Source organism: Bombus fervidus, chromosome 9 (genome assembly GCF_041682495.2).
Source record: "Bombus fervidus isolate BK054 chromosome 9, iyBomFerv1, whole genome shotgun sequence".
Classification (NCBI taxonomy): Eukaryota; Metazoa; Arthropoda; class Insecta; order Hymenoptera; family Apidae; genus Bombus; species Bombus fervidus.
This window is the reverse complement of record NC_091525.1, coordinates 14,101,502-14,122,091: the sequence shown is the minus strand read 5'-3', so window position 1 is coordinate 14,122,091 and position 20,590 is coordinate 14,101,502. Positions and strand designations below refer to the sequence as shown.

Genomic DNA, 20,590 nt, shown 5'->3' with positions numbered 1-20,590 from the left:
GATTAAACTGGGAAACGAGACTTTTATCGTTAGGATTGGAATTCTCTTCGTATAAAGTCAAGCAAATAATTTAACGCCTTCCATGCGAGAGAGGCATCTTTATTCTCGTACAAATTTAGAATTTGTTCAACAAATACCACTATCGTACTATCTTTGATTTGTCATCTATTATCGCATTGCACGTTCTACGTTAGTAATTTTAATCGGTGAAAGATTGTCTCATTAAAGTGAAGTATGACATCGCGGTACTCAGCACCTGTAAGAGGAACGTTTATTTATTATATTTTCGTATTTGATAAAGAAATTGCGAAATTTTTGTAAGAATATGTTTGGATGTTTCATAAAATAACGCATCGCCTTTTTCTATATTCTTTACCTTTTGGTAATTTTAAGAAAAAAACTCGATGAAACGGAACGAAACGAATAAATAAAGAAACGAGTAAATTATCACCGATTGCATTGTAAGAATAATGATAATAAGAACCTTGGTACAAGTTTCCAGAGACACAGGAAAGAATCCGCTGGCAGTTAAGCAGCAAGGTTTGCTCGATCTCACGATGATCATCGTCAGATCTTTTCGTAGCAATTTCCCAATTCTGTCCATCGTTAGATGGGTCCAGGGACCGGAATAAACGGCAGTTCCGATATTCGTGCTTTCTCGTATCAGAGTATCGCAACTGTACGTGAACAGCAATAACTGACTGGAACTGCCCACTATGTGGAATATGAAAATCAGTCGCCGCGTAGGAGGTGAATTTGCCTGCATATACGTTAACGAATTTAACCGAACGATTTAAAGATTATAACGAAAGGGTAATGGTAAGCGTAGAATAATAACAACAAAAATTTGGAACGTAAACGAAAAATAAAATGGCTATTTAATTATAAAATTGCTAATACGACTACGGAAAGAGGAAGCATAAACTGCTGCTTTAAAAAGCTAGGAACGGGTGATTATTCATATTTTTTATCATAACGGAAAGTACTTACCATAAGCACCTGGAAACCAACCAGACACAGTAAAAGGCTAAAGACAATTATGTGTCCAAGAACGATGTACGTAAATATATCGTTTAGTCTCTGACAATACTTAATTCGGTCTTGATGTTCTCTAACGCAACACTTAAATACCGTGTGATAATTTTTCAAGTAATCTGACGGCAAGGTCGCTTCGATAGCGTACTCGTTCGGTTGCTTTTCAATCGTTTCACCCAAGTACAATAACCTGTATTGTAATATACGAAATTGAGTGGCCGCGTGCAGATTTATCAGACATAAAAGATTGTCGAAACAAATGTAACATATACCAACGTGGCACAAAGAGAGAACCTAAGGTATAAACATAAGAGTTACGCTGTGTCGTACAGTGTTTTGCTCCACGGAAAGCGATATTTTTCACGAGCAGAGTAAAACGCGCGTTTACGTATGTACCTGAAGCACGAATAGTATTTCAAAGTATGGTGTCACGCTCAATGGTAGATCGAGCCACATTCTAAATGGCAGAACTCTATCTGAATGGTTTCTTCCAATGTTTTCTAAAATGTAAACGTACGATTCTATACTTTAAAGGGACGACGCTTTATCGTTTATATACCTTTGATATTTGCGAATCAAAGAGATTTTAGCGTCGAGTTTGACACTTTTCATAAACAGGAGATACATCGATGCTGCCAGTTGAATCGATACACGTACCTACGATAGGCGTTAGCACGTAGCCGAAGACCGTGCCTTGAGCACAAACATTGATCAAAGAGATGCACACGATGGAAATCTTTCTACAGTTTTGCAACAACAATAGCTCGTTGTAATCGTAATTCGTGTGCCAAAAGTTCTTGTGCGTGTACACAAGCAGGTCGATGAATTTTTTCTTGTGTATAAATACGACGGACAATTTTAGTAACACCATAACGAGGCATAAAATATTGCAAGCCGTGTAAGCACAATCCTGCGATTGAAAAATCGTAGAAACGGAAACGCTCGAAGAATTTAAGAAACGTAGGAAAGATCGTTACTGGTAAAAAGAACATTTATATACTCACGCCAAAGTTCGGCCACGAGTAGTAAAAGTCCCTGAACTGCACCCACACACCGAACAGGATCGCGACTACGGTGTACATCAAAGTTAACTGACGCGTACGTTCTTCTTTTTCGTTGTTCGTTAGCCAGAGACCGACGATTTTCATTAAAAACCCCGTCATCAGCAAGGCAAAATCTTTGGTGTACGACGCTTCGTTCTCTAGCTTTAAACGAGCCGACGTACGACTAATCTTTGTCCCTTTCGAATCTTTGTCCATCTTGTCTCTTGTTCTTCTTGACACTGACGGACAAGTACTTATTCTTTCCTTCTTATTTTCATTTCATGGCGTGGAAAGATATCGTGATTATTCGGAATAGGTCGACGCGTGCAACGTGTATGTATAATTAAAGAGAGACAGACCTGTGATCGGCTGTTGGGAAAAAAACGGAGTAGACGCTACTACATTGTGCATCGAGCGTTGGCGTCTTGCACGTCGCGTGACGACGGAGTCTAGGGCTGCTGCGATCGACGGTAAGTTAATCGTTTATCAACGAGCTATTATGCTTTTTTATATTGACATACGAGTCCTCCTAGTAAAAGCAACTCCTTTCGCTTTTTCACGGCCACCGTGCGCTCGGTGGAAAAAGCACAGCCGTTGGTTTAACTATTTCTTACGCGCGGACGATGCCTTAGATCGTTTTAGATGCAGATAAAAGGATACTTACAAATATTCAAGCTATTTCCACGTTTCACTCGCGGAAAGAGACGGTACGCTTTGATTTAAAATCAAAATAACGCGTTTAAAGAGTAACGATAAAACGGATGACACGGTATTCGAGAAACATTTATTGCGATGTTATAGTAACATTAACATTATCAAACTTATTCGTAGTAAAGATACGTTTAGAAAATAACAAACCCGATACAGTATATAGCGCTACGTGTAAATCAGTCTTGCCATCTCACGATCGGTTACACGTGCAAAGACTCGCGGAGAAATAGAATCTTGGGAACAGTGTATTATCCCTTTTTATTTAAACACCAAGCAACAGTACCGTTTGGTACCTTCGAATCGAACGAGCCCTGTAATTTATATTTTTGCTATTAACGACAAACGTACAAGTTATGAATTTGTTGCAGCCAGAGACGTATTCCTTAGCAGAGTGAAATATGACATTGCCGTACTGAGAACCTGTAACGAGCGAATAATTACGATTCAACGATTACATAGAAAAATCGTAACGGAGATACAACGAGTTCGATTACCCCGGTAAACGTCTGCAGAGAGACAGGGAAAAATTTTCCAGCCGTTATACAGCAAATCTTGTGCGATCGCATGATGATAATTAGCAAATTTTTTCGCACAGTGGCACCAGCTTCGTTCATCGGAAGGATTGGCCACGGTCCTGAGAATGTCGCGTTGCCGACGTTGACGCTTTGTCGCATCAAGTCATCGCAACTATACGTGAACATCAATAGTTGACAGAGAACGCCACACAAATTCAATACCAAACTGGCCTTTTTCGAGGTAGGTGTGTCCGCCTATGGGAACACGATATAATCGATATAAAACTAATAAAATCGTTTTGGAAAACATTTTGTTTCGCAAATTTAAAATGCCGGTATATTGGAAATTTCAATAATACAGATGGAATTCTATAGAGAAATCGATTAATCGAAATCAATCGAAAAGAAGAAAAAACTTTCTCCATTTTTTCCACAATATACATTTGACTCGACCGATTTTCTATACACGCGGGATCGGAATCTTCGGATTCGAATGAGAGGATCGTGGATGTTAGCGGATAACTATGAAGTGGTAAATATATAGTTAACGTATCCGGCTACGAGGTGCGAAGGATCTCGTAAAACTTACAGATAGCAACTACGTAAGAAAGACTGCAACACGTACACATGCCAAACGATATAAGATGATCATTGTTACAGTTATAGTTATATTTTGCATTCGCTGCAAACATTCGGCCCAAAGAGTCGCGGCTTCGGTCTCTCGCTATGGAAGCTCGATCGTAATGGAAGGGCGAAGAAACGAGGAGATGCGATTCGGGACGATATACGCATACGAGATTGAAAAAAAGAAAGGAAAGTAAAGGAAGACGTTAAGAAGAAAAGGAAAATTCAAAGGCGAATGTCGGAGCAGGATTAGCCGACAATGAGCGCGAAGCAGCCTCTCCAAAACGAAAAGGAGAGAGGATCGATCGTGGAACAGGATAATGGCACGATGATCGACAAAAATCGACTGATTTGAGTTTCGGCACGTCCTTGTCCTCCCGTCTTCGCGGTTACCACGTATATTTTTTAAAGCGAAACGTTTCCTAATAACGACGTGGAAAGACAGCTTCGAACGTAAGCAACTGGAATAACTTGTAACGATAAAATATCTCAAAAAAATAACTCACCAGAAGTAGTTGAAATCCCACGAGGCATATTACCATGGCAAGAAACATTACCTGGGCAAGCACGATCAACGTAAATATATTTTCCAACTTTTTGCAATATTCGATAAGCATTTGATGCTGTTGCACGCAATTTTTCAACTTTGTGTAACACATATTCGAATAGTACGACAATTTTGCGTCCGATTCGTATTCTTCCATCTGATCCTTCGTCGCGTTATCAATGCTTCTCAGCCTATGCTGTAATATGCGAAATTGGCTGGCCACGTGAAGATTAACGATGCATAACAAATTGTCGAAACAAATGTAACACACACCGACGTGGTACACACAGAGTATCTGCACAAATAAACATCGGTTTCATCGAATTATATTTTAAATAGGATTTATTTTTATTATTGTCGAATGGATGAGCGATCGATTAGAAATACGATCTTTTAAAAAATTAGGAGGAGATACGAATCAGCGGAGATAGCTATACCTGTATAGCAAATAGTATTTCGAAGTAAGGCGACATTCCTACGGGAAAGTCTACCCACAAATTGAACGGTAGTATTCTGTCAGATTCGTTTCTTCCTATATTTGCTGAACGGTAAAAAAGAGTATTTACGTAATAATGTATGTAACGTAATTGCGTATATAAATAAGCAGCGGATGCAAAGATATGCCCTTTTACGTACCTATAAGCGGTGTCACCATGTAACCGGCACAAGTGCCTTGAGTACAAAAGATCATAAGAATAATGAAAATGTTGCATATTCGTTTGCAATCGGCTACAACTAGTATTTCTTGCGGATCGTGATACGGACGCCAGAAATTTTTCTGTGTGAACGTAATTAAATTAAAGAACTCTATTTTGTGCTTGTATATTACGCCGATCTTTAGGAAAACGATCGTCACGTATAAAATATTGCAACAGATAAAAACGCTATCCTGAAATTATAGATATATATATATACATGTGAGAATGGTACGAAACGAGTTTGTAGATCCTTCGTTTCTTCGAAAGGATTTTCAAGTACTCTTTCGATTTCAATTGGCATTATCGGCTAAACGAGACTACGTTTAAAAGTCTGTTTCGTTACTTTCGAACTTAGAATCGGAAAACTTATAAATTTAGAAAAATTATAAATTAGTTCGATACGATATCTTCTTCCCAACACGCAATAAGAGCACAGAAGGATAAAGAATAATAGAGGAATCGATCAAAGCGAAACCGTTGTGCGCACTTACGCTAAAATTTCCCCAAGTGTGATAGATATCTCTGATCGCGATGCATATACTGATGAAAAGCGCTCCGACCGTGTAGATCAGCGCGAAATCTCTGCGACGTTGCTCATTTCGATTCGTCGCTAGCCACAGGCCTACGACTTTCATGAGAAAACTTGCCCAAATTATCGAAATGTCGTTATTCTGCATCATTCGCGCGGTAAACGTCGAATGATCGAAGCAACGACGATGTAGTATCGCGTCGACTATAGCCGATCGATCTTTAACGAGATGTTAGACGCAAGGTCTTTAATCGCGACGACACTCCGACGATTCGCGTGTATGCCAATCAAAAATTCGCGTAGCTGCCTGTAACGTGTCCTGTTCTCGTGTCAAGTGTAGGCGTTGCAACGTAATCGAAGATGCATTATTCACGATTCGAGGAAGTTTGAATGGAACAGGCGACGATGGAAAGAACGAGGAACGATCGCGATCGTGCATAAGATGGCCTGCCACTGATTTCGCTCGATTCAAGCGATGGAAGAGTGCTTTGTCTTCTGGCTCGATGGAAATCTTACGATCGTTCGACGTTAATATCGTAAATCGAGTAGCTGCGAAGGGTTTCGAGAGGATAAAGTTTGCGAGTGAGTTTATTCCGAAAATCTTTCGTTAATTTTTCGAACGCAAGGAAAATTACGTCGCGTGAAAGGATCCTATTCTTTTTCAACGCGAAGACAAGGAAATTGTTCGTTCGGCGATATCATTCGATAATTCAATTTTAATTCAATTTTATTCTCGTAGTTATGCAGATATAAATACTGAAATTTATTTGCATTGTATATCTCTATTGTGCGAGTCCGTGCATTTATGATTAATTATTCTGCTGCTGCTTTTATAGACGATTCCCTCATGAGAGTGAAGTACGACATCGTCGAGCTTATAAGCTGTAACAAGAAATTTGATCAAGATGTTTCACAATTTCCCATGTACATACGTATTCTATTATTGTTACAGATATGTAAAAACGCGTACGTGTAAAATTTCTGTTACTCAATTTCCAAGATAACGCGTACGTGTTTTATATCCAAATTTTGCTTATATTAAGTAGCAAAAACAGTTGGATATCGTAGGGGATTGGAAAATGTGGCATTTTCAGAGTAAATGGGATTAAAAGAAAGAAATTGCTGCGTACCGCGGTAGATGTTTCCAAGGTGACAGGAAAGAATCCTCCGGCGGACAGATAACACGGTCGCATCGATTTCATGATCATTATCCTCGTGTCTTTCCGTATCTTTCTGCCTGTTTCGGTCATTGGCAAAATCGTCCACCATCCTGAATACGATGCCGTGCTAATATTCGTGCTTTCCTCTACCAAACCGTTGCAGATGTACGTGAAAAAAATGATGTGGGTAAAACTACCGACCATGTGGAAGAAGAAAATAAGTCGTGTCCCGGGAGATACGTCCGCCTACGTAGAAATTTTTTAAGTGACCACCGTAAGCGATATAGCTTTTATTCTTCATCCGGTAGGTATTGTCCAATTTTATTAAATCGTTAATTTGAGAAATATGGCCTGTCCACGTTAGGTTTTTAGTTAATTCGTTTCAAACCGTTCGCACGTACCAGAATAATCTCGTACGTGTCGAAACACATCAGCACGCTGAAGATAACCATGTGGCTGAGGATCGGCAGTGTGTAAATGTCGTCGAGTTTGGCGCTGAATTCGATCAACGATTGATGTTTTCGGATGCATTTTTTCAACATTACGTAGCATTCGTTCGAGTACTCGACGATATCCGTTCGTTCGTCGATGTTCGACCATAGATTCACTAACGTGTTCTGCAGCATACGAAATTGGTAGACCACGTGTAGATTTAGCACGCACAAGAAGTTGTCGGGGCATATATAGCTCGCGCCAATTTGTTGTACGGCCAGTAACTGTGTATGTAAATAGCAATTTATCATGGAATTATCGATGCCAAGTTATTACGATATAAACTATCTCATCCTGTTTTCAAGAGTTGTTTAAGCGTAGCAAGCAAATGTTACGCGTCATCTTTTTTTTTTTTTTTTTTTTTAAATGGAAAGTTATCCTAACGATAAAAGGCATAGTTATCGAAAGCTTAAACGTCTCGAAGTTCAGAGAGTCAGGAAATGATCGACATCTTGAAATATACGTATTGGATATTTGGCATACCTCGATAGCAAACATTATTTCGTAATAAGGTGTCACAGTTAGCGGTAGATTGACCCACATTTTGAATGGAAGCAACCTCTCTGAATTATTGTTTGCAATATTCGCTAAAATACAGTGAAACGTGAATTTTATAGGATTATCCTGATTTTTACAAATGTTTGTTTCGAAGTCAGACTCGAGTAGAACGAATTTAGGTTTTCATCCAATCGCGAGGGTGATTTCTCGGTCCGATTTTTAAATTGGCCCCTTCAATTTCCATAACTCGGATCATTTTTTTTACTACGTGTTTTAAAATATAGGTGCCATATTCCATTATTTGAAAAATTATGTTTTTTTTTGTGTAAAAAAAAAAAAAAAATAAGATTTCTTTAATCTTTTCATCGTTGGATCAACTTACCGGAGATTGGCGCTATTGCATAGAAAGACAAGGCGGTTTGCGTAACGAAGAATATAAATACCGTCCACAGTTTGCAAAATCTTCCGCACTCCGCGAAAAGTACCTTGTCATTGTCGTCATAATTGAAATGCCAGAAATGCTTTTGCGCATATACGATCATATCCGAGAATTCTGTTTTATAAAAGTTTATTACCGAAAGTTTGAACATTGCCAATAATATGTTCAATGTGTTGGAAGCCAAAAAGATACAGTGCTGAAAAGGAACAGTTTCACGATGTAATAATATTTTTACAGGTAGTAAGTTTAAGTGGCACGAATATTTGATATAACTGAACAAACACTTCTCAAATCCTTCGAAATACAAGGAAAGAACGTTTCGAAGATTGCCGAACTATCGCACATACGTATGTCGAATTCCGCAAATGTATTGTACCGTTTACTAACACACTGTGCGCAATTTAATAATAAGCATAAAATTCCTACAGAAGGGGCAGAATGTTTATCAGACTCACGTCTAAATTATCCATATTGTGAGAAATATCCACTACGTTCACGTACACTCCATAAACGAGTGCAACGATGGTATAGACTATGGCCAATTTCCTTCTGGTCTCTTCGACGCTGTTCGTCGTTCTCGAGAGACCTGTGATTTTTAGCAGAAATTCTGACATTTTGATGGACATGTCCGTGTATCGTTCAACTTGCATAGCAATATTTCTTTGTCAATTTCTATCTTCTCGATTCTTAAGTCACGCGGTAACTAGTACTCGTAGACGATCACTTTGATCTATCTAGATATACGATATTTCGTGATGGATACGTGTCTTACATTCGCGCGTAAAAGAGAAACGGAAACAAATATGCAGTTGACGAATATGAAACAAATATGAATCGATACATTATGCGCATATGCTACAAGGCGAGTGCGTGTGGTTGTTACACCATGGAACGAATGTACACCTAGTAGTTTGTCGCGTATCGATTAACTTATCGCCAGAAACAAAAATTACGATATAACGTACGGACGTTTAGAGGAACAGCGCAGTCGTGACATAGCGTAGAAAGATGTGTATTTAACACGGTTAAAGCGTTTTCTTGATCGCAAAATGAATATCAATTCTACAGCGATATACTTTAACAGGTATACTATTTTATTTATTTTATATATCGGTACGTACATTTTGTAATACGCAAGTGCGCTTTGTTCCGTCCGAAGGAACGAAAAAAACGCGACGATTTTCGTGGCTATTGTTGCGACGGTCCGGTATTAAAAATGCAACATAATGGAACGTGCATGGCGGAAACTTTTGTCGAATGAAATTGAACGAACACGCGGACGAGAAAGGAAAATGGACGAAGAGGTTGTCGCTACGTTGCGTAGAATAGCAGGATGCGATGCTTGTGCAATAACAATACCGATGTAATGGAACGGCTTCGACGCTACAACGATGATAACAACGACGATTTTATACGAATGGAAACGGCGAACGAAGGTCGGCACGAAGACGTATCTTCTCGCGCCGAGGTGCTCTGGCGTGCGAGAAAGTGATTCGATGGTTCCAAGTAAAAAAAGAATACGACTCTATGGAGTTACTCGCGTTGAAAAATTATGTGGCCTAGCAGCGAATATGATAGAGGCGATGGATACGAACGATATGGTCATAAACGTTTACGGAAATTAATCTGAATCTTTGTTCGAACAGTGGCAATTTTATAGCAGTTTGACAGAAGAAAAGCGATCGTTCTATTATCTAAAAATTCCGAAAATGCAATGGAATTTCATACACTGTACTGTGTATCTTCGCGTTTCGAATTAATCGAATTAATTAAATGATCATAGGTATCGCGACGCAAAGAACGAGACAAGTTTACAGTGGAAGTATTTTATTACATATCCTTTTATCATTTTCATTGAGAAAATACGTATACTTATTCGCAACTCGTTATATTTAATCTTTATGGGGGGGGCGGGAGGGAGGGGCGCGACTCACTGTCGCGATCGCCTCTATTTTCAATTGTCCAATTGCACAAGCAGAGATCGAGAGACAGTTAGAAACAGGGGAAGCAAACGAAAGTTTTATCGCTACTTCCACCGTTGAATACGTTGCTCGAAGGGTGGATGAAACGTTCTAGAGGCTGATCGACACTGAATCGTCGTCCCGCGGTAATGTCCGAACGCTATACCGAAACGTACAACAAACGAAGACTCAGCCCGCGCAAAATCTTTAAGTATCGAGGGCTTCGAATCGTACAGTGTTTTAAATATCGTAATACGGTTACAGCGAATAAAACGGGGACAGAGGGGAAGGGGGGCAGTTAGGAGAAGGGTAACAGGCATCGACGTTGGTAACGTTTCTCCATGTTTCTCTTTTTCTCGTTTCTTTTTCGTTTTTTCTTCTTTTTTTCTGTTTTTTGTCTTCTTTTTTTACTTGGTACATACACACACATTTCGATACAATATTAAAACACTTATCAATTTCATTTGCAAATATTTCCTTACCTAGTATGTTTCTATAATTTCATCGTTATTTGGATAATGTCGCTTATCCATATATAACGCGTAATCATCAAAGCAACGATAAAACGAAACTGAAAGATTGTTCTCTCGCCTACGTTAGTGGCTTCCTTTATTTTACTTATTTATTTACTTATTTATTTATGTTTTTCTTCTTTCTTCGTGGTGAAGTTTGCGCTCTTAAACCGAGGGATCTACGTTTATCATGGTGCACGGATAAGTCGTTCTATCCAACAAGTAAATTCCAGAATCGCCTATCAAAGTCGTAAAGCTGCTCGTCCTTCGACGGACTCGATTCACGTTTCCTCCGAATCGTCGTGTCGCTACGCGCGAAAATTATCGAAGGGCAATTACAGCGATGATAATCTCCTCTTTTTACGGTAACGATAACGATAGCGACAACGATGGTAATAATCATAATAACGATAATGGTAAAGATTCCGAAGGAGGTGACGCGAGCTTGTAACTGCCGTCTGCAGATTCCACCATTTTTCGTCTTTTAATCGAAATCAGCTCTTAAACTTAACGTATTAACGATTATTAAGGATTTCTATCATTTTTTTCGCTCCTTTTTTATCTCTTTTTTTTTTTGTTTTTGTTTCGTCACTATCAACGATGTGGCGTAAATCGATCGCTATTTTGCAACAAGTTATCGATTATATCGTCTAAACGTCGTATCTTTCGAGGAAACTTTCTCGCAAGCGATTCTTCGTCTATATTCGCTAGGTGTATTACGCTTCTATTAAATATACACGTGTTAAATATACACGAGAGAAGGAAACGATAGAAAACAAGAGGTTCTATTATTCGACTTTGTTAATGAATTTCGGGTGTAACACGGTAGCGCCGTTGTATGATCTATCCAGTGAAAGCTCGATTTTCATCTTCTCTACGTTAACGAGAGGCTGTTATTGAAAAAATAATCGCGCAATTATTAATCGCGCGTTAAGTGGAATTTCGTTTGATCGTTTCTCGCTAGGACATTGGCGAGAAAACTATCGGGAGAACCATCGTTTCGAATTCGATCCACGAATTTCGAATATTCGTTCTCGAGACGATCGTTCGCAATTCCAATCTTTTCTTCCTACGTCTATCACGGTTCGATAAGTCGTGGTTTTACGTTCTACGACTCGTAACGATGCGAACGGAAGGAAAACCGAAAGTATTTTCAGACAAAGGAATACATCGATAAAGTATGTCGCTATTTTTTGTTCTTGCTTGCTTGCTTGCCTGTTTGCTTGCTTTCTTTCCATAGAGAAATGTTGGAATTATCGGAATTATTTTACAAGTCGAAGGATTAGAAATATTTCATATCGAGGTGATTGTACAAACAATCGAAAGCTTAGCTTACGCCGGAGCTCGCTGTTCTGTATGTATTCATCGTCGTTCCAAAACTCTTTACAACTTTGACGTTTCTTCTTTTTTTGTCTTTTCTTCGATGTAAATTTATAGATAAATATCTTGTTACCTTAGTCTGTGTAAACGTTTCATGTAAATTGATAGTAAATAATGTAATAATAATATCGTAATAATAATATAATACAATACTCCTCTAAAATTCCCGTTTATTTACACACACGCCACGCACTTTTTTTTTTTTTTTTTTGAAAAATCTAATCAAACCCGTGTAGAAAAATATCCGATGAATCGATAGAGACTCGAGATATCTGCGGCCATCGTTCACGTTTGAAAGTTTTCGACATTTCGCGGAAAAGCTCTTACACTTTGCGTCGATACATCCTTTGTAAATCTGATTTTGTTACTTTTGTACATGTCGTAACTCGATTCTGTCAAAGTATTGGAATTTTTCCGCAAAGTGCGTACATTTGCACGCGTTCGAAAATCTAGAAACCTTTCAAAAACCATACGTCTTTGGCCCCATCGCGTTGAAATTCTAAAAGAAAGGCGAAGAAAAGGAACCGTAGAAAAAGAAAAGTTTCTCTGATCATCTTACGCGATCCATAATCTCGGCGATTATCATTATTATTAGAGTCAGAATCAAATCCATCGATATGCGAGTATATTTCCGATCACCGGTTAAACGTGAAAGGCTATGCAGGCTTGGAAAACAATATGATCGATAAATCACCCTTCGATCACGATCGCTTTGTATCGTTACATTTCGTTATCGTTTCTAGTTTCTAGTTACTCGGCCAATTTACTCGCCAAGAACGGCATCGCGTAGTCGTGATAAATGAAAGTTTCACCCGGGCAAGGTAATTCGTCGTTAATATCGGTGAATCGATAGCGATAAAAATTTTATTTATTTTATCGCCAGTCATCGATCTATCCGCGGTTTCTCGATCACCGTCGATTCGCCATGCAAACCAAGCAACTAATCGTAAGACACGAAACGTACAGTCAGCCCTGGGATCGAGCGATTCGTCGAACGTTATGGCGCAACGGAAAAACTTTCGTTCGATAATTCTATCCGTTTTACGCGTGTATTCGCCCACCGTGAACGGATAGCATAGGAACGGATCTGGAGGTTACTTTTGAGAGTCGATTCAGCCTCGTTTGCAAACGAAATCGTCGGGTACGTTGTCGTACCAGCGAGATACGGGCCTGACGATCGAACTGGCTAGGCAACACCTCCAACGGTCCAAGTACATCGACTTGGTCGTTACGAACGCTATAGCGTTTTTCTCGTGGTGCTACGAGTTTCGTAGTTCCACGCGGTTCTTACTTCCTAAGCAGTAGACGAGAAGAATTCTAAAATAGGCGGTCGAGCTTTGAGATCATAGGTTGCGTTTATGACGGCAATTACGAAGATGATTCTCTTTCGTTCTCTTGGCTCTTCGAGGCGTCGTATCGATCGCGACAGATTTTTTCCCTGAGACGAGGAAAATCAAAGTCTGAATTGTTCCACGTTTCATAGCGTTTTCATTCGCACCATTTTACAAACGAACGAACGTTTCTATCTTGTTGTTAGCTCGCGTGCATCATCGACCAAGTATCCACGTCACGTTCGTTCTTTCGCTTATTATGTCCGCGAACCGTATAGCGTTAATTAGACGGGAAGAACCTATCGTAGAATATACGCGTAAACGTACCAACCAAGGTAGCGCAGAAAATTTGAAAACAGCGTGATTCTTAAACTATGTCCAAGTACAAGATGTCGAAACAATTCTGATCGTTTTATCCGTAGATAAATTAATTTCGAATATACGGGCGCAAACGCGATATGACATAGAAGAGGTACACGCGATTTCAAAAAATCGATTGCGATATATGAAAACTTATTACACGGATCAGGTTACGTTCTCTTCCAACAAAATCATAGGATTATCATACTTTTATCTTAACACGTGTCTACATCGTGCTACGTAAAATTAATCTTCAATTTCTTTTGCAGGAATATTCGTGCTATAGGCGCTACAGTCGCGTCACTTAACATTTTCATGGTATATCGCCACGGACGAGGAGCAATCAGGATCTACGAAAGAATTCCGTTTCTCCTTGTAATTACAAACATGGAACGCATTTCTTATCCAGAGGATCGTCGTACGTTCTCAAAGTTCATCGCCTAATTTCGGAAGTACACTGTATATCTGTACGAAAATAAATATCGTGCAATTTCAGAAATTGCACGCGTTCCGTATAGAAGATAGGACCCGTTTTAGAAACCGCGACGCGCTAATTATTATCGAGGGATTGCCCAACCAGTCGAGCGTCATGCAGATTTCTCGATACGTACAGTCAATTGATCGCATTCTCCTCTGTTTTCGCTCCTCCGCGTTTTAAGGACGTAGCCGTTTATGATCGTCGTTATTATAAAAAATAGTATCAATAGTTGTGTACGTAAAATACGAAAACACTTGGAAATACCAACAACAATGTACAACGTACTATCCGAGACGAACCCGAACACGTTCGAATATAGTATTTATAAGTACTAACAGTGTCATTTACGCGTGACGTTCCAAATATATCAAAATAGTTGGAATAACATTTATCAATAAAATCTGAATCCTTCGAGTAGGTTCGAAACACCGTGAACGCATCGGCGGTGCTCGAAATACAGCGGTTAATATATATGTACAATCGAAACGAACATATACACGATCGAGAGCGTTTATCGACAATTAATCGAATAATAATGGATCCAACGATAGAGATACTGAAAGAGAAAGAGATAGAGAGATAGAGATAAAGAGAGAGAGAGAGAGAGAGAGAGAGAGAGAGAGAGACTCCTTTTCTAGAACAGCAAGAAGTCTGTCTTTCTTTGACTGTGCGTACACGAAACGTATCTCACGAGACGGTAAAACGGTGAACAAGCTCGTTCGCTCTCCGATGAGGATATTTCTCGATGAGACGAGTAAGAATTTTCTCTCTCCGATTAGAGAGCAACGAATAAGAACGAAGGTAACGGCGGTGTATATAGTAACGATATAGCAATGATATACGGTACTTATGTATGTACAATAATATTACACGATAAGTTACATTATGTACATAAAGACAGCAGCAGATAGATGTTTAGTTTTTACTTGTACGATAAATGTATACATATGTGTGTGTATATATATATATATATACACACATATGCATACACCGTATACATAAATGCTATTTATATAAATATCATGTTCTTACGATATACGTAGATTGTTAACTTACAAGATGCTTAGAGTCGCGCTTACGTAAGTATACAGTCGCTTCTCGATTATTTATAGTTACTTGCTCGACTCGTAAGTCCTTTTGTTATTTCTATATTTCCTCCTCGTTCATTTTTACAATTACCTTTTTCTTAGCTTTCGCCACTTATCCCTCGCGCGTTTATCTCTAACGGTTTCTCTGTTTTACATTTGTTACTTTTTAAGAAACGTCACGCGAGACTCGGTCGGCGTCGCATCGGTTACGAGCCTACGTTAGATATGAATAAAGTATTCCTCGTTTACAGCCGTCTGTACAATTATATTTCGCATACGTTTTCGTTACATCTAGATCCTGTCATCGCCACGTATAAAAACCTTACGAAAATAGTTGCTCTATCATAAAACCCCGCAGCTCTTCGTTTTAACACGTTACCATCTTACATCGGTATTACAAAGGATCGAGGTATAATGCTCGTCGGTAGCGTTAAAGCGCGCGTGAAATCCCATGCTGCCTTTTTTCCATTTCCTTTGTCCTTTCCTTTCGTCGATCGTCGCGATTTCCATCTCGCTGTTATCGCGCGTATCGGATTCTTCGCCGAAGGAAAACGATCCACGGCCGATCGACGGAGATGTCCTCTGACACGGAGGAAAGGGTGTGCGCTACGTGAATGCCCGATAAGAGTCTCGTACAAGAACAACGAATCGTTGCAACTCGTTAAAAGCGAACAAACGTTTGTGAAACATGGATATCGATAGTCTCGATTCCTTATCGATGGAGTATACACGAAATAATCAAATTACGAGTTTCGTGTTTAAACATCGAAAATGAATAATTTCGTATTTGGTGGAAATTGAGACGATCGCAAGTTCGGTTTGTCGTAGACTGTCGCGCGAATTGCCACGAAATGCGCGACTTTTCTTAGTGATAAATTTAACAAAAATAATGTACAGAAAGTAGTTGAAATAACGTGGAATTTGAACAGATAACGGGAAAATTACAATTTCATAACGATTCTTTAAACTAAGCAACTGTAAGACGAATTATACGTGTTTCAACAAATTGTTCCTCGCTGGCGAGTTACAGCGACACGCGGCTAGAAAACAAACGAGCGAAAACCACGAAGCGTTGCCGTTTTATCCAGGCTAAACTACGTCGGTATGTTGTACGAGCACAAAGAAGAAAATGAATGTTGTACGAATAGGGTTGTTCGAAGTTTCGTATAGCAAAATGTTATAAGAAAACTACAGAAAGGAAAGGGAACGATACTTTGCTCTTTCGAGGAAAGATATATCGAACTGTTATTGATTGCAAGAATCAACGATTGATTTACCGAGTTGCGATAAAATCGAAACGAACTCTATCATCAAATAAAATATCGAAATAAATCCAACTTTTTTACAGCTTGTATCAGTCAGTCGTGTATCGACAGGAACGATGAACATTTTCAAACAAAGTATTAAAATCTAGCGATACTTCCGTTACCCTTTCCTTTATATTCTATATTCTCATTACAACTTTTTAACGAAGCTTCGAACAATCCATATACGTACATACGTGTGTACTTTCTTCTTCTCCTACTTATACGATATAGCGACAAAGTTTGACAGGAAACAACTACAACGCCCTGTACAATATCTCGACGTTACGGTTGGAGAGATCGAGCTCTAAAATAATACGAACGCGTGCTCATGGAAAATCATCGAAATCGATCGATCCTCTTTCCACCAATTGTAATCGCGATATATCGTGATAAAATCAAGCGTCGTGATTGAAATTTAACAAAAAATGTCGCTATGACGTCGAACTATTTGCCACGAGTACTTAGGTAGCTTGATCTCTGAACTAGCTCGCGGCAGAAGCTGCCCCTCTAGGGCGTAAAAGGTCGTTATTGTCGCCAGTGATCGCGTTGATCCGTCGCACGCGTAATAGGTCGATATTAATTCGAGACAAAACTGTAAAGTCGGGCGCTTCCGCCTTTCTCTAGGTCGGCGTAGACACACAGAGGAACGAGTAGGTGCGACTGGGTTTGGGAGTGGAATAAGCGACGAGTTGAATTGGATCACAGGAGACGGAAGGAGGCAGGCAACTTGACAACGTGGCAAAGACGAAAGCGTTGTTAATCGTTTGATCGTTCCATCGTTTCGATCGATGTAACGTTAAAACCATCGTGCGCACTCTCTTCCCTGTCTGGTCGGTGCGTCGATTACGCGTTAACCGGTTCTTTTAAATATCTTTTACTTCCTGCACGATGATACGCGCGGCACGTGTATTTATCGGTATACGTATGGCACCGTAAGAAGTCCCCAAAAAACAAAAAGAAAAAAAAAAAAATATCAACTAGATCGTCTAACGTTCCGATAAGAAAATATATATATGTATATATATATTTATATATATATGTATATACGTGTATATGTATCATACTTGTTGGAGTCGATCGTGCTACGAATAATAAGTACAAGTAGTGTATATACCTAGTAATCTGCTGTTCTCGCATGCGGAGGTAGTGTTTAATAAAAATTCTCGAATGCTCTCTCCCTCTCTCTCTCTCTCTTTTACTTTTACATTCTGTTTCAGCCTCTGTTCTAGCTTACTTTCTCTTTCGTTTTCCCTTCTTATCTCTATCTCGATAACTCACGTATATGCTATACCAATAATGTGTAAGGTAACGTTAGGTGTTATGCAATTAGTGTCACTTAAATCTCAGCATGCAATGCACGGATAAATTTCTGTATTACGTTATCCTAAGGACCTATGAGTAAATCGTCGAGACGAGTCAACGGTGCGCGCAGTTTCTTAATTTGCTAGCGACCTTTTTCGTTCAGACGACAAGTACAATTACGAATGGACCACCAGTTCCAGAAGCATCGTTATAGCAAACGGTCTGTGTCGCGCTGCCAGCCGTTCTCTCGGAATTATTAATTGTATTCGCACGCTAATTACGCTGGCGAGTATCGCGAGTATTGAACTCACGTACTTTTTACGGTAGAACCGCGTTCATTGGAACGAAATTTTAATCAGCGACTAGTTGAGTCAACTAAACTCTCGTTGTCCGAACTTTTACTATTTGAACGAGAAACCGTAGATGGCGAGGCGAATCGACGTACGGTTTCCATCGTGTTAAACCGTTTGTCTCTCTTGCCTCACGAAAGGTTCGGACAAATGAAGTTGCTAGTTCTGTCCTGTCCCTCTACTCGTTGCCGTCACATTTTTCGCTCGTTTCGCTCGAAGCAGACAACTCGGTCCCTTTGTTCGTGAATACCTTAAAAATCTAGAAAGGTGCTCGTAAAAAAGAGGAGAGCCTCCGAAGTATGCGAGCACCTCAACGCGATCTACGTCCTCGTTCGTCGAATCTTTTTACTCGGTTTCTTCGTCGCAAGGTGAGTCCGAAAGAACGTCTCGCATCCAGTCCGGATACCTCGAGACAAAGAAGCGATCCGTGACAACGACGCGTGCAGATCTATTTGTAAAAGCAGCGTGGTTACACGATCACGCTCGTTTTCGATGAAATTACGATGCACGTTGCGCGAGACGATAGAAAACGACAGATTCGTCGACAATAACGCGTCGCGTTACGTACGATCGCGATCAAAATCAAAGGATGTGTACAAAAACGAAGGAGCAGAAGAAACGAGCGAACGATCGGTTTCGCGGGTTAGCAACGTGCTTTCATGGTTGGGACTCCGTAATCGGTGACTTCCGATCCGAGTGACAATCGTGACGATCACGCGTGACCCAGAATCTCGGACCGGCTCACTGTCAAGCCCGTTCCGGGCAGTCAGCCTCGAAATACATCGAATCACTACAAAGTGTTTACTAATTTAGACGCCGGTGTGGTTGAATATGTACGAAACGTTGCTCTCTTGATGCACCGGCGGCCCATGGAAGGTTCGCCTGGTCGATGAGTTGTTATTGTTGTTGTTCACGTAGTACGAAGATTTTCTCATGCTGGTCGACGAGGACATCATGGCCACCGTTTCGTAGTACCTGATCTTGCCACAGCAGCGTCCGCTCTTGAGGATCGCGATGAAACCACGACGGTATTTCTTGTTGAAGAAAGCGTACAGGATGGGATTGATGCAGGAGTTACTGGCGCCAAGCCATTGAGCGATCGGCGTGGCGATAGGCAGAATCTCGTCCTCCCTTTCGGCAACGTCTCCGCCAAGCTTGATCACCGTGAAGATCACGTAGAGCGGCAGCCACGACAGCACGAACAGAATCACTACGACGACCAGCATCTTCACCACCTTTACTTTCGATTTCTGCTGTATTCTCTCCATCTGAGCGTCCTTCGTGTCAGAGGGGATATGCCTTCGCCATACTTTTATCCAGATCAGGATATAGCAGAGAGAGATCAAAATCGTGGGAAGAACGTAGCATAATGTTAGATTGCCGATGAGGAAGAAGAGGGTGCCGTCTTCGGGGTGCGGCCACACTTCCAGGCAGAGCCTCAGGTCTGGATCGTCTTCGTAAATCGACACCAGATCGAAGAAGAGCAACCACGGAGACGTGGTGGTGAGGGCGATGAACCAGATCACGACTATCATCATGCGAGCTCGCCTCTTTGTTATTTGGCATTTCAGGGGCCACCAGATCGCCAGGAACCTGCGGGCAGACGGATCGATGTTAGTAATTGTTCGACATTTTTTCTTTTTCTTAATTTGGAACGTGAAACGATAATCCATACGTTTCGAGTTGTACGAGAGGACGTGCTTCGAGTTAATTTGGCAATTATGTATTTTATAAATCGTAGGAACCAACATATTTTCTACGTTTCGATTTATGGAGTTGACACGATATATCGCGAGCGACTTTCAAACTTGGTCGATCGAAACTTTAGACATTTTTAGAACAAGTTTAAGATAAACGAGTTTTTCAACTAGGGAGACCCATCACACGCGCAAAGAAAGTGCCAAAACGAACTGCTAGCGACCGAGGCCGGCCTATGACGGTCGCGAGATCGCGTAACGACGTTCGAGCACGAGCGAACGTTGTCATTGTTTATCGATCACGAAGCAATCGAGATTTTACGACGCTGGGATACGGGGCTACACCTACGCAGCCACAGAGTCGTGCTGCGGAAAACGTAACCGTTCGTTTTTTATGCCTCCGTTATGGAAATCACGATATATTCTATCGGCGATTTCGAAAGACACTCGGTTCCGTTACGCTTGGACGGGCGCACGGCTGCTGCGTAAGAATGGATATGTATAGCAATGCGCCTTTTATGCGACGCAATGGC

General features: G+C 40.4%; 4 protein-coding genes across 4 annotated transcripts in view; all 4 read right to left on the bottom strand.

Annotated features, from left to right (window-relative positions):
- Positions 1 to 166: 166 nt before the first annotated feature.
- LOC139990647 (odorant receptor Or2) lies at positions 167 to 2,381 on the bottom strand. The gene is made up of 6 exons (XM_072010054.1): positions 2,040 to 2,381; positions 1,693 to 1,945; positions 1,432 to 1,535; positions 991 to 1,329; positions 485 to 760; positions 167 to 256 (listed from the first exon to the last, which is right to left on the bottom strand). The coding sequence occupies exons 1-6, from the start codon at positions 2,292 to 2,294 to the stop codon at positions 200 to 202; spliced, it is 1,284 nt and encodes a 427-aa protein (XP_071866155.1). The 5' UTR covers positions 2,295 to 2,381; the 3' UTR covers positions 167 to 199.
- A 759-nt stretch (positions 2,382 to 3,140) lies between these two features.
- Positions 3,141 to 5,850, bottom strand: LOC139991116 (odorant receptor Or2-like). The gene is made up of 6 exons (XM_072010928.1): positions 5,665 to 5,850; positions 5,112 to 5,253; positions 4,913 to 5,016; positions 4,435 to 4,770; positions 3,284 to 3,559; positions 3,141 to 3,209 (listed from the first exon to the last, which is right to left on the bottom strand). The coding sequence occupies exons 1-6, from the start codon at positions 5,848 to 5,850 to the stop codon at positions 3,141 to 3,143; spliced, it is 1,113 nt and encodes a 370-aa protein (XP_071867029.1).
- A 639-nt stretch (positions 5,851 to 6,489) lies between these two features.
- LOC139990652 (odorant receptor 49b-like) lies at positions 6,490 to 9,036 on the bottom strand. The gene is made up of 6 exons (XM_072010059.1): positions 8,747 to 9,036; positions 8,235 to 8,487; positions 7,838 to 7,941; positions 7,264 to 7,578; positions 6,833 to 7,108; positions 6,490 to 6,584 (listed from the first exon to the last, which is right to left on the bottom strand). Exons 1-6 carry the CDS (start codon positions 8,939 to 8,941, stop codon positions 6,516 to 6,518), a joined length of 1,212 nt encoding a protein of 403 aa, XP_071866160.1. The 5' UTR covers positions 8,942 to 9,036; the 3' UTR covers positions 6,490 to 6,515.
- Positions 9,037 to 14,686: 5,650 nt separating this feature from the next.
- Positions 14,687 to 20,590, bottom strand: part of Sifr (SIFamide receptor) — a 58,221-nt gene continuing 52,317 nt past the window's right edge. Inside the window, exon 3 of the mRNA XM_072010080.1 lies at positions 14,687 to 19,953. Coding sequence (XP_071866181.1) covers positions 19,170 to 19,953 — 784 coding nt within the window. The 3' untranslated portion in view covers positions 14,687 to 19,169. The remainder of the gene's footprint in view (positions 19,954 to 20,590) is intronic.

Excerpts from the sequence above, each read along its gene's own strand:
- LOC139990647 (XM_072010054.1), bottom strand. The coding sequence starts at position 2,294 with ATGGACAAAGATTCGAAAGGGACAAAGATTAGTCGTACGTCGGCTCGT. Across the intron at positions 1,946-2,039 it reads ACTCGTGGCCGAACTTTGGC|GATTGTGCTTACACGGCTTG; the intron begins GTGAGTATATAA and ends TTTCAATCGCAG. Across the intron at positions 761-990 it reads TTGGTTTCCAGGTGCTTATG|GCAAATTCACCTCCTACGCG; the intron begins GTAAGTACTTTC and ends ACGTATATGCAG.
- LOC139991116 (XM_072010928.1), bottom strand. The coding sequence starts at position 5,850 with ATGCAGAATAACGACATTTCGATAATTTGGGCAAGTTTTCTCATGAAA. Across the intron at positions 5,254-5,664 it reads ACACTTGGGGAAATTTTAGC|AAAAATTTCTGGCGTCCGTA; the intron begins GTAAGTGCGCAC and ends ACGTTCACACAG. Across the intron at positions 3,560-4,434 it reads TGGGATTTCAACTACTTCTG|GCGGACACACCTACCTCGAA; the intron begins GTGAGTTATTTT and ends GTGTTCCCATAG.
- LOC139990652 (XM_072010059.1), bottom strand. The coding sequence starts at position 8,941 with ATGCAAGTTGAACGATACACGGACATGTCCATCAAAATGTCAGAATTT. Across the intron at positions 7,942-8,234 it reads TGCAATAGCGCCAATCTCCG|CGAATATTGCAAACAATAAT; the intron begins GTAAGTTGATCC and ends ACTGTATTTTAG. Across the intron at positions 7,109-7,263 it reads ACACGTACGAGATTATTCTG|GCGGACGTATCTCCCGGGAC; the intron begins GTACGTGCGAAC and ends ATTTCTACGTAG.